At 36.3% G+C, this 12,949-nt stretch overlaps 1 protein-coding gene across 1 annotated transcript in view; it reads left to right on the forward strand.

The window, feature by feature from the left end:
- Positions 1–12,949, forward strand: part of UGT8 (UDP glycosyltransferase 8) — an 83,441-nt gene that overhangs the window by 23,697 nt on the left and 46,795 nt on the right. Inside the window, exon 2 of the mRNA XM_008059208.2 lies at positions 7,478–8,301. Coding sequence (XP_008057399.1) covers positions 7,480–8,301 — 822 coding nt within the window. The 5' untranslated portion in view covers positions 7,478–7,479. The remainder of the gene's footprint in view (positions 1–7,477; positions 8,302–12,949) is intronic.

Consider the following 12,949-nt stretch of genomic DNA (forward strand, 5'->3'; position numbering starts at 1 on the left):
CCTTCCAAGCAGCCGGAGTTACAGGCATGCGCTACCACGCCTGGCTGATTTTTTGATTTATTGTAGAGATGAGGTCTCGCTGCCCAGGCGGGTCTCGAACCCGCGGGCTCAGGCAATCCACTCACCTCAGCCTCTCAAAGGCGCGGGATTACAGGCTGAGCCACCGAGCCCGGCTTTAGAGCCAATTTTTAACACTCAGTATTGAATAAATTCTTCCTTTCTCATCTATTGTGATACTTTCTTCATCTCATATTATGTTTATATTTATTCAAGGAATTTATTTTGTTGTTGTTTTTGAGCCAGAGTCTCAGTCTGTCTCCCAGGCTGCTGGAATGCAGTGGCACAATCACAGCTTACCACAGCCTCAACCTTCTGGGCTCAGGCAACCCTCTTACCTAAGCCTCTCAAGTAAAACTGGGACTACAGGTGAACACCATGACACCTGGCCTTATTCGGGGGAATTCTTAAAGGCTTTCTACTCTGATGTATTGATTTCATTTAGGATTCCTGAGCTAGTTTCATAATTTCCAATTACTGTGGTTTTGAAATATGCTTAAACATTTACATGGATGTCTCAAATCAGAGTGTTTTGTTTTAAAAAGTGTATTCCTTTTTATTGCCTATATTCTTCCAAATGAACATAGGTATAATTTGATTACATTCCAAACAAAACAACAAATCCTCAATCTGTTTATAATATGAGAAGGATTGACTTTTTTAGATTATTACCATTCATTAAAAATAGTGTTGTTCACCCTCAAACAAGCATTCCAAAAGGTCATCGAAGAAAATTTCCACTATCTTGCTAGAGAGGTGGCCATGCAGATGCAAGAGATACAGCGAACTCCTGTGAGATATTACACAAGACTATCCCCAAGACACATAATAATTCATCTTCACAAGGGGAACATGAAAGAAAAAATTCTAAAGGCAGTAGAAAGACAGATAACCTATCGAGGAAGACCCATTAGAACTGCAGCAGACTTTTCAGTAAAAACCTTACAAGCTAGAAGGGACTGGGGTCCCATCTTTAATATTCTTACAGAAAAGCAATTCCGGCCAAGAATTTCCTATTCTGCCAAGCTAAACTTTATTAGTGAAGGAAAATTAAAATATTTCCCAGACATCCAATCCCTAAGAGAATATGCCGCTTGCAGACCAGGCCTTCAGGTGATGCTTAAGAAAGTTCTAGACCAGCCTGGGCTACTTGGTGAGATTTCATCTCTATGATAAACCAAAAAATTAGCCAGGCATGGTGGAGTGTGCTTGTAGTTTTGGCTACTTGGAAGGCTGAAGCAGAAGGATTGCCTGAACTTAGCAGGTCAATGCTGGGATGGCTGTGAGCATGCCACTGCACTCCAGCCTGGGTGACAGAGTGAGACTCCAACTCAAAAAAAAAAAAAAGTTCTAAGCACAGACATGAAAGAATGGTTTCATCCATTGTGAAAGCACAGACAAGCACAGAGTTTACAGACCATACAAATCAACCATGAAACATAAAAATCAAAGCAGCTTCCTAATAGCAGTATGACAGGAACAAATTCCCACATATCAATAATTAGCTTAATGTGAATGGACTGAATGTGCCACTAAAAAGTCATAGAGTGGCAAACTGGATAAAGAACATGATCCAGCATTCTGTTGCCTCCAGGAAATCCATCTCACTGCAAGTGACACCCACAGGCTCAAGGTAAGGGGCTGGAGAAAGATCTTCTAGGCAAATGGAAAACCAAAAAGAGCAGAAGTAGCTATTCTTTTATCAGACAAAACAGACCCAACAAGGAAAGAAAACTACAGGCCAATTCCCTGATAAACATCAGTGCAGAATTCTCACCAAGATTGTAACAAATTGCATGTTTCAAGGATTATCCGTTATGACAAGGTGGACTTTTTTCCCCCAGGATACAAAGCTAGTTTAACATTCATAAATCAACAAATATAATCATCACATAAACAAGTGTAAAACCAACTGTAAAACCAAGAACCACATGATTATCTTATTAGACACAGAAAAAGCATTCAATAAAATTCAATGTCGCTTCTTGATAAAAACCCTCCAATACTTAGGCAACAAAGAAACATTCCTCAAAACAATAGAAGCGTTCTATGACAAACCTGCAACCAACATCAAACTTAAATGGCAGAAGCTGGAAGCATTCACCCTAATCTTGTACCTGAGTGGAACATTCATTACAATCAATGAACCAACATTGACACATCAGTATCATTCAGAGAGACCATAGTTTATATAAAGGTTTACCCTTTGTGTTGTACACTTCATGGGTTTGGACAAGTGTATTATGACATGGATCCACTATTACAGTATCATACAGATTGTTCATATGCGTGTCACTGCCCTAAAACTTCTCTGTGCTTTGCCTGTTTATCTCTCCCTCACTTGTAACTCCTGGCAGTCATTAATCATTTTACTGCCTTTTCAGAATGTCATTATGATTGGAATCACAGAGTATGTGGTCTTTTCACATTAGCTTCTTTCACTTGGTAATATGCATTTAAGATTCTTCCATCTCTTTTAATTACTTGATAACTCATTTTTTTAGTGCTAAAGAATATTTCATTATCCGGATAAATTATTTATTTGTTCACCTACTTAAGGAGTTCTTGGTTGTTTCTTAGTTTTGGCAATTATAGGTAAAGCTGCTATAAACATCCATGTGCAGGTTTTTATGTGGACACATTTTCAACTCCTTTAGGTAAATAGCAAGTAGCATGATTGCAGGATTGTGTAGTAAGAGTATGTTTAGTTTTGTATAAAATCGCCAACTGACTTCCAAAGTGGCTGTACCATTTTGCATTCCCACCAGCAACGAACAGTTCCTGTAGCTCCACACTCTCGTTTGTGTTTGGTGTTGTGAATTTTCTGGATTTTGGTATCCACTGTTATTTTAATTTATGACATGCTGTGGAGCATCTTTTCATATGTTTATTTGCCATCTGTGTTTCCTTCTTTGGTGAGGTGTCTGTGAAGGCCCTTGGCCATTTTTATAATTGGATTATTTGTTTTTTATTATTGAGTTTTAAGAGTTCTTTATATATTTTGAATTACAGTCCTTTGCCAGATATATCTTTTCCAAATATCTTCTCTCAATCTGTGGCTTGTCATTCTCTTGACATCTATATATTTTTAATGTATTTAAGTCTGCTAGTTTCTACATTTAGATCGTTTGAGATTTAGATTTAGAAAGCTCTTCCCTATTTCAACACTACATATTTTCACCAATGTTTTTAGTATTTTATAGCTTCATTTATTTATTTCATTTAACTCTGGAACTGATCTGAAATTTGTTTTATTTTATAGTTTAAAGTAAAATCATAACTTCTTTTCAAATTATTTAGAGTAAGCAGTCTGGTTATTTGAATTATTCATTCTTTCTCTACTGATTTGAAATTTCAGTTTGACATAATACATATTCATGAGGATACAATAAGCAGACATACCTGTTTGGACCTTTGATTTTTAACATTGGCCCGCTCTCATCTTCCATTACTACATTATTTTAATGTAACATTATTTTAATGTAATATTGTAGTATATTTTAGCAGTTAATAGTGCAGGGCCCCTCATTATTCCATTTTAGTATTTTCCTGCTTGTTTTTGCAATTTCATCTTTTCAGGTAGACCGAAGAATTATTTTGTTACCTTTAGAGGGGATGCATTACCAGGAGTTTGTGGTAGATTTAAGTTTGTATTACATCTGAGAAAAAACTTTTTATCTTTGCATTATATTCAGTTAAATTTTTATGTTTCTCAGCGGTTTTATAATTTTCCTTACAAAGTAGGTTATTAAACAAGTTTGAAATAATGAGTAAAATATTTATTTCTTTTAACATTTTGTTTATTTTCTTCTGAACAAAAGTTTAAACTTAGGTGCAAAAAAGAGTTACATAGTTGATAAGATCCATTTCTGGTTTTTTTTTAAGCCTCAAAAGAGTCTTATTAAATCATAAATGAGGCAGGGTGGCTCATATCTGTAATCCCAATACTTTGGGAGGCCAAGGTGGGACGGTCTCTTGAACCCAGGAGTTTGAGACCAGCCTGGGAAACATAGCAAGACCTTGTCTTTACAAAAAATATAATAATTAGCCAGGTGTTGTAGTGCATGCCTATAGTCTCAGCTGCTTGGGAGGCTGAGGAGGGTAGATCATTTCAGTCCAGGAGTTCAAGGCTTTCTTGAACCTTGATTGCACCACTGCACTCCAGTCTGGGTGACAGAGTGAGACCTTATGGGGGGCCAGCCCCCCAAAAGAGATTTAGAGGGTCCCTGGAAGGTGGGGCAGCATCGGCGAATATTCTGGAGAAATAAGGAGAAAGAAAGAGACTGGACTCTGTCTAGTGCAGAAGCCGATTCTGTAGTAGGGATAGATATTGAAAGAAAGATGGAGGGATAGATATAAAGAGAAAGAAAGAAAGTGGACAACTTTTCAGTGAAATGAGCAGAAGCCGTTTATTGGGACCAACCGTGAGTCTTTTATCCCAAATTTTTACATGTTAAAATCACAAGACTTTCATTTGAGCACAAAGCCAGGTAGGAGAGGGGCGTCCGCCACCCACCAGGCGTTTCCTTAGCATGAGGAAGGACAATCTTAATCAAATCACAAGAGTTTTACATGAACACAAAGCCATGTGGGTCGGGGGGCATGCCCGCCCACCAGGCATTTTCCCCAAGCATGAGGAAGGATAATCCCAAAATTATCTCACTGTTCCTTATGCTTGGTTTATGTTCCTCAAAAGCAATACAACAGTTTTAACATTATAAAATTCTAATAATCAATAACTTCTAAAACTTATGCATACCCAACACCTAATGACTGACTTAAATCCTAATACCTTTCTATTCTGTGCTAACTTTACCTGTACTATAAAAAACTCTTAATTATAGGTCAGACCAGTTCCTAAAGAATGTGGCCCAGCCCAAAGTTTGTGCTGGGCCATTTCTGGTAACCCTAGATAATAATCTATACCATCTAATGCTGGAAACAGCCCTCTAAATGTATATACTAATTTTATAAATATATTTTTTAATACTTATAAAGAAGCTTGTATTATGTATAAGGCTCCCAAATGTGATCTGAGTTTGAACTGTGTTAAGTTTAAAGCCGAAACCACAGTCTGTGAGAAACAGGAACATTGGATCTCTAGAGTCAGCCATGCCTGTCATATTCTCAGAACTTCATGCTTAGATCATAAAAGTCCCTGCCAGTGGGTAATGCTAAACAACAAAGAAAGGAGGAGGGAATGGGCCTTCAGATTCTGAACCAGCCTGGTGGTCTCAAGGTCCACAGCCCGCCTGGATCCTAACACTTAGGCAGGCCTCCATGGCTGGCTCCCAACATGACCTCAAAGAAAGAAAAAAATAGTTCCTTAAAATTATATATATATATATATATATATAAATAATATATAATATATAATATATATATTACAGTTTCAAATGAACTAGGATATTGAATACCTCAGACTGTAAAGTTAATTCTGTAAAATTCAATGACTAAAATATTTATTTTTGAGAAATAGATATCAAGGGTCTGAATTTGGTAATATTTTCTAAATGGCTATATAGTATGTATTTTTGTTTGTTTATGTACTTATATTTTCTCTCTTCTTCCAATGGAATGCAAGTTTCATAAAAATAGGGATTTTTGTCTTTTTAGAAATTTTTTGTTTTTTATAATTTATTATTTTATTTTAAAATTTACTCGAGACAAGGTTGTCCTTGAACTCCTGGGCTTAAGTAGTCCTCTTGCCTCAGTCTCCCAAAGTACTAGGATTACAGGCATGAGCCACTGTGCCCAACTTAGAAATTTATTATTATTACTATGATGATGATGATGATGTTTTGAATCGTAGTCTCACTCTGTCGCCCAGACTGGAGTGTAGTGGCACACTCACAGCCACTTCAGCCTCAATCTTCTGAGCTCAGGTAATCCTTCCGCCTCAGCCTTCCAAGTAGCAGGAACTATAGGTGTGTGCCACCATGCTCAGCTAATTTTTCTTGATTTATTGTAGAGACGAGGTCTCACCAAGTTGCCCATGCTGGTCTCGAGCCCCTGAGCTCAGGCAATCTCTCGCCTCAGCCTCCCAAAGTTTTGGGATTACAGACTTGAGCCACTGCGCCTGGCAAAATTTATTATTTTTGAATAATTCCCAATGTCTTTCTGAAAAATAAATGGATTAACATATAAAATCTTGTTGGTGATTAAAGCTTTTAGGGTATCTGTGTGTGGTGGTGTGGGTAACTGGGAATCTTCTTGACTTTTTTATTACTTTGCCTTGATTTTACTTAACTTATTAGAGTTTTTCATGAAAAAAATCTTATGATTATCAGTAAATCTTAATTATTTCCTGCTTCCTAATATTTATACCTCATTCATTTCCTATTATATTAGCTAGAACAGTAAGAATTATGCTAAGTATTAAATGTAATAGAGGAATCTTTAAGTTGTTGCCAAGTTTCTGGGTTTGAAAATCTTTGGTAAGAGTGAATTCATGTACTTTTGATTGTTTGGATATTATTGCACTTAAAGTCCCGTGAACCCTGTTCTAGTGTTATTATGTAAGAAACTATAGACATAGGATTTTTTTTACACAAGGTTAAAAAAATCATCTTACGTTAAAAAAACTATATTCTTGGCATTTTAGATGTCAAGTGCTGTCATATATTGAAAAAGATGGGACATAATTAAAATTTTAAATTCCTCATGTGATAGCTGGAAACTTCAGTACCAATGTATGGTTGAATTCTTATTTGGGTGTTTTGATGAACACAAAATTGTAAGTGCTTATATATTGTTAAGAAATTATGGTACCATATTGTATTTTGTAAATAAAACTTCAAATTATGAAACTTTTCAAAACACAATGTGAAATTGGGATATGGTACAATATAATTATGCCAGAAAATCATGTTTCCAATAGACGAACTCAAATAATTCTGGGTTAGCAAGAATCTCAGTACTTGTTGCTAGTTGTGTTAGTCATTCTCTTATCTACCACAATGATGTTTCTGAGATTACAGTGCTAATGTCATCTTCCATAATTAATTTTTTTATTTAAATGACAGAATAAGATGCTTGTATCAATGATGCCTCTATTGATAATCAGTATCATTTTATGATGACATACACAGATCTAGAAGATATTATTTTTAGAAGGTATTTTTCCACATGAATATTGGTATTTCTGAGTAGCGACTTCTAGAATCAATGTACTTTTTAATCTAATTCTAGTAGAGTAGCCACTAGTCACATGTAACCAAATTAAATAAAATTTCTGTTTTAGTGCCAGTTACACCAGCCATATTTCAATTATTCAGTAGCCACACGTGGGTAGTTGCTATTATACTGGATCGTGAGGATAGTGATTTTTTTTTTAGACAATTTTTGGATCATCACAATGATTGTTTTGAATGGTAAGCCTTATATTCTGTTTTAAGTTGTTCTCTGGTTGTCATTACAGCTATGAAGTCTTACACTCCATATTTCATGCTCCTGTGGAGTGCTGTTGGGATAGCGAAGGCTGCCAAAATCATCATCGTGCCGCCAATTATGTTCGAAAGCCATATGTACATTTTCAAGACGCTAGCCTCAGCCTTGCACGAGAGAGGACACCGTACAGTGTTCCTCCTCTCTGAAGGCAGAGACATCGCTCCATCTAATCATTACAGCCTCCAGCGCTATCCAGGGATCTTTAACAGTACCACCTCGGATGCTTTCCTGCAGTCCAAAATGAGGAATATTTTCTCTGGGAGATTGACAGCAATTGAACTGTTTGACATACTGGATCACTATACTAAGAACTGTGACATGATGGTTGGCAACCGTGCCCTGATCCAGGGTCTGAAGAAAGAAAAGTTTGACCTGCTGCTGGTAGACCCTAATGACATGTGTGGGTTTGTGATAGCTCATCTTTTAGGGGTTAAGTATGCTGTATTTTCAACTGGCCTTTGGTATCCTGCTGAAGTGGGCGCTCCTGCTCCATTAGCTTACGTCCCAGAGTTTAACTCACTCCTCACAGACCACATGAACTTGCTGCAGAGGATGAAAAATACCGGCGTTTACCTCATTTCCAGATTAGGGGTCAGCTTTCTGGTCCTTCCCAAATACGAAAGGATAATGCAGAAGTACAACCTGCTGCCAGAGAAGACCATGTATGATTTGGTTCATGGGTCCAGCCTGTGGATGCTGTGTACTGACGTAGCACTGGAGTTTCCAAGACCCACTCTGCCTAATGTTGTCTATGTAGGAGGAATCCTAACCAAACCGGCCAGCCCACTACCAGAAGTAAGGTTTGCTGAACTCCTTGGTAATTTTTCTAAAATATAAAAGTCCATTTTGATTTTTGGTAGATATATAAGATTGGTTATCTTTTGATAACTAGTAGTACTTTAAAAAGTGATTAGGGCACAGAGTTTACAAGATCCTTTCATTTGTGGATCTTCTACTTCCCTGGAACACATTTCTGCTTTCAGTGAGCATTTGTGTAATACCAAAAGGCCACTCTGCCATGTGGTCAGCAGACTGGCTGGGAAATCGATTTCTTAACTAATAACTATAATATGTGAGTAGAATATAGTTAGATGGCTAATTTTAATGAGTGTAAGTGATTTTACTTTTGATCAAGCAGAATAGCACAATTACAAGTCTCTTTGTTTAAGTTAGGTTCAGTGAACTCATAAATATAAGCCAATTGAATAGAAGTTCTCCTCTGGGTAGTCATAACCACTAGAATGTTAATGTCCAACAATGAGAGTGAGATAGTAACTTCTACCAAAGTAGAGAGTCAACTTATTTAAGTTAGTAAGCAAATGATACTGTTTTAAGGAAAGCAAGCCTGTTATAATTTCATTTCAAAGACATAATTAATGGCAATTTAAGAAAATCTGTATGTCAACCTAAATTCTTTTTGCTGGTTGAGCCATCAGTGAATCCCTTAATGTTCTGTTGTTTACCCTACCTTGTTTTTTTACTGGGTGTCTCAAACTAGCAGAAGCCATACACATATCTATCATTGAAGTGGGTTTTCTAACCTCAGGCTGATTCTCTTGATTTTACTTCTACATCTGATGCTATTTACCAGGAAACTTAAGGCTTGTTTCAGAATTTTCTCTATTCAAACTATTTCTTGTCTTACCTCTGAAAATAGCTACTTGGAATAACTCTGCTAAATTTTTGATTTCTAGCTCTGACACTACATACTAAAAATTCTGTCACCCAAAAGAGTAAAAATTATGTCACCCAGAGGAATAAATTCAGATTTTTCTCATTGAATTTAGATTTATTTAGTTATTTTTATTTTTTGAGTCAAGGTCTCACTGTCACCAGGCTGGAGTGCAGTGGCACAATCATGGCTTACCACAGCCTTGACTTTCTGAGCTTGGGAGGTCCTTCTGCCTCAGCCTCCCAAGTAACTGAGACTGCTGGCTAATTTTTTGATTTTTTTTGTAGAGATGAGGTCTTGTTATGTTGCCTATGCTGGTCTCAAATCCCTGACCTCAAGCAGTCATCCTGCCTCAGCCTCTCAAAGTGCTGGGATACAGGCATGAGCCACTGCACAAGCCCTGCTTTGAATAATTGTATTAGAGGATAATAATACCACCAGAGAATAGTACATGTTTACTTAGGGAGTCTATCAGTTATTAGAGTTAAAATGTTTCAGGTGGTGATTTTTAGATGATTTCCCATTGGTTGAAATGTCTGCCAGTTGATATCTGTCACTTTTCAGCTTCTAGAGTCCTGAACTCTGACCTAACAAATTGTACATTAACTGTTTTATTTATTTATTTATTTTTTTAACATGGCTGTCTTCCTAACTAGAATGTGGGGACCTCAAAGAGTGGATACCTCATCTATTCATTTTTGTACCCCTTGAGTGCCTGGAAAATGGTTGGCACTCAATAAATGTTTCATATCAAATGAATTGTATCAAATAGAAATAATTGTAAAAAATAGCTGATTTAGCTACAATGTTGTTAATATTATAACCATTATCTATTTATTTAAAATTATATCTACATAACTATCCCAGCCATTAAGCAATCAAAAATTATAGGCTAAGTTATTTTAATGAATTAGAATAGCTTCCCTAATGTTATTGATATTGAGAAAAGAAGATAACCATACATTACCCAACTGGTGAAATAAAATGGTTTATACCTTGTTCCAAATATGCATATAAATAGGAATGTTAGCGAAAGTCAAGCCAGCTGTTACTTTCTGGAAAGGTGATTTGAGGTAGCATGGCACTTTTGGTGCTCTTCAGAAATGCTTTGTTGCCATAATGAGTATAAAGGGCATTTTCATTTTACCAGTTGTAGACATATTTTTAGTTTAGGGAAGCATGACCATGGGGAGAGATGCCAAAAAGATAAGAGAAACCGAGACAAGAAAGATCATGGATCAAGGACAGGGTCAGGAGATATTCAGTGTGTATCATTTGCTGAAATTCCCTCACAGAGGGGTCTTGACAACACAGAGAGATTGAACGACAGATTCATTTGATTAGCCACATGTGAGAGGATCAGATTATGAAAAGAAAAATGAAACCAGGAAATACAACAATGGTTTTCCATATTCAGTTTTCATTGTTTCATATAGAAGCCATTACTTACTATGTTTGATTGAAAGCTCGTTTCACCATTAATGAATGAAGTATCTAGGCTGGGATATGGAACTAGCATTCTTGGGAGCAAAAGACTTGATTCATGGTTGTAGCAGATGTGAAAAATTAATATTTTAATAGTATGTTACATTTTCAAGTTATGTTATCTCTTGAAATTTAAAGCTGGAGATAAGATTATAAACATTATATCATATTGAATAAAATGGAAGTTTTTAAGTATTATTTAATCAAAACAAATTTTCTCTATAGTTGGCTTCTCATTTTGGATACCATCATTCACAAATCATTTTATAGAATGTCTTTATATAGTAGTACTGTGCTATGCTATTAGCTATGTGAGAGCTCAGAAAACTAAGGACTATAATGTTTGGAAAAGACTAATCATTTAATTCCATTTACTAATTCTGATCTTAGATATTCACCACAATATGATAGATTGGTAGAAATGATGGATTCCCTATGGGAACTCATTAATGTATTTTTGCAAAAGTTGTATAAGTAGATAATGTATTCTGTCTTCATTTTGAGTAAAAAACCAGAGTACCTTGCTAAATGAATCTATATAGGGAGTAAATCAGGCATGTTGAAACCATCAATGACTTACTGTTCAGTTCACTGACATGGTAATTTTCTCAGCAGCATTGTAGTTTAAAATAGCTTATTCATTGCCTCTGTACATGTTATGGGCTTACAAGGATTTCCTGATATGATAGGAGGCCCAAATATACAAAGAGATTTAAACAAACTTGTTTATAATTGATATTGCTAGATCTGACATGAATTTTAAACACTCACCCCAATGCACTGTTGTCTTTAAGCTTTAATGTGCCCTGAAGAATTGTTCATTATTACTTCAAACACTGGCAATGACAAAGGAAATATTTTTAACTGATCATTTTCATAAAATAATTTTCTCAATTAAATTGCTGTTGGTACCAGTTTTTGGTATGATATTCTTTACAAATACTCTCATTCCAAGCCAAACTGTTCTATTTTTGAAATTAAAATCACTACTGCCAATGAGTCTTTCAGATCTATTCCTGAGTACAGATTTTGATAGAGAAGATGGAGTGAGCACGAACTTGTGAAGAGCTAGTTTATGGGGTATTTTAAACCAGCTTTCAAGGTATTGGGCATTGTTGTGCCAAGTAGCTTTTTCAGCCAGCTGGTCCTGGCTTTTAATATTGGTCTTCATATGACTCTTTTGAAATAAGAGTCAGCCTCATTAAAATAAGGTGGTACTTAAAATGATGGCAGTACTTACCTTAGAGAGTCTTTGACTTAGGAGAACTGTGGCAATCCTTGGTGGTGGTAATTGCTGCTCTTATTGCTGTAATAACTCTTATAACTGACAATGGTTGTGATTAGTGAATCACTGATCCCTTCTTTTCCACATGGCAAGTCGAAGGATGGTTTCAGGGGGTGAGTAGAGATATAGGAAGAATGTACAGGATGCATATATGGCTTCACCTTTAATCATTCTGGCAGTTGACACTGGAACTTCTGCTTTCATCTTGGAGATTTTTTGTCTGTCTATTCTAAACCCTTTTAAATCACTGAAGTAGAAGGAAGAGGACAATTGCATGAGATATGTGGTCCTTGACCCTATGGAGTGTCTTGAGAAAGAAGCAGAAACTGCTGGGTATAGCTTCTCTGGGTTAAAAAGAATTAAGGGAGTAGCTTTGTGGTACCTCAGAATACTGGCTTCATTAACTTCAGTGACATTGTGGCTTTTCAGGCCTTTCAGTGGAGGAACCGAGACTCCAGCCACTTTCTGCTGGCTTCATACCTGTTCATCCTTCTGATTCTGTTATTCTCATTTTTGAGGGAGCTTAGGGAAAACTCTAGGAAAATCAATGGCTGTTTTCTGTCTAGCCAGAGATTCTACTCAGATTCTCCTCTACACTCAGACCCTGATGAACTAGACTAGATAACCTAGCATGCCAAAAAAAAGTATAATATTTTCTTCTAAGAGCTAGGGGTGCAGACTTTATCCCGATGTCTTCTTATATTTGTGTAGTATGTCCCATTATATTGTTGGTATTCTCCTTCACTCTTCTCAGTTTTTTTTAGATAGGATATTGTTTAGATAGGAATCTTATGACATTCTTATCAATACATGATTGTCGATCCCCAAGGAGGTCTAGGTTGGGTCTAATAATTTGTAACAAGTTTTCTGGTGATGCTGTTATTGCTAGTATGAGGAACATCCACTCTTTGAGAACCATTGATCTAAACTAAAACAACCCATGTGAGATCCATACATTTTAATTGCATTATGTACCTTATTTTTTATGAGGAAAATTTTTC

The sequence above is a fragment of the Carlito syrichta genome, unplaced genomic scaffold (genome assembly GCF_000164805.1).
Source record: "Carlito syrichta isolate Samal-C Ts95f unplaced genomic scaffold, Tarsius_syrichta-2.0.1 Scaffold303838, whole genome shotgun sequence".
In the NCBI taxonomy this organism is placed as follows: domain Eukaryota; kingdom Metazoa; phylum Chordata; class Mammalia; order Primates; family Tarsiidae; genus Carlito; species Carlito syrichta.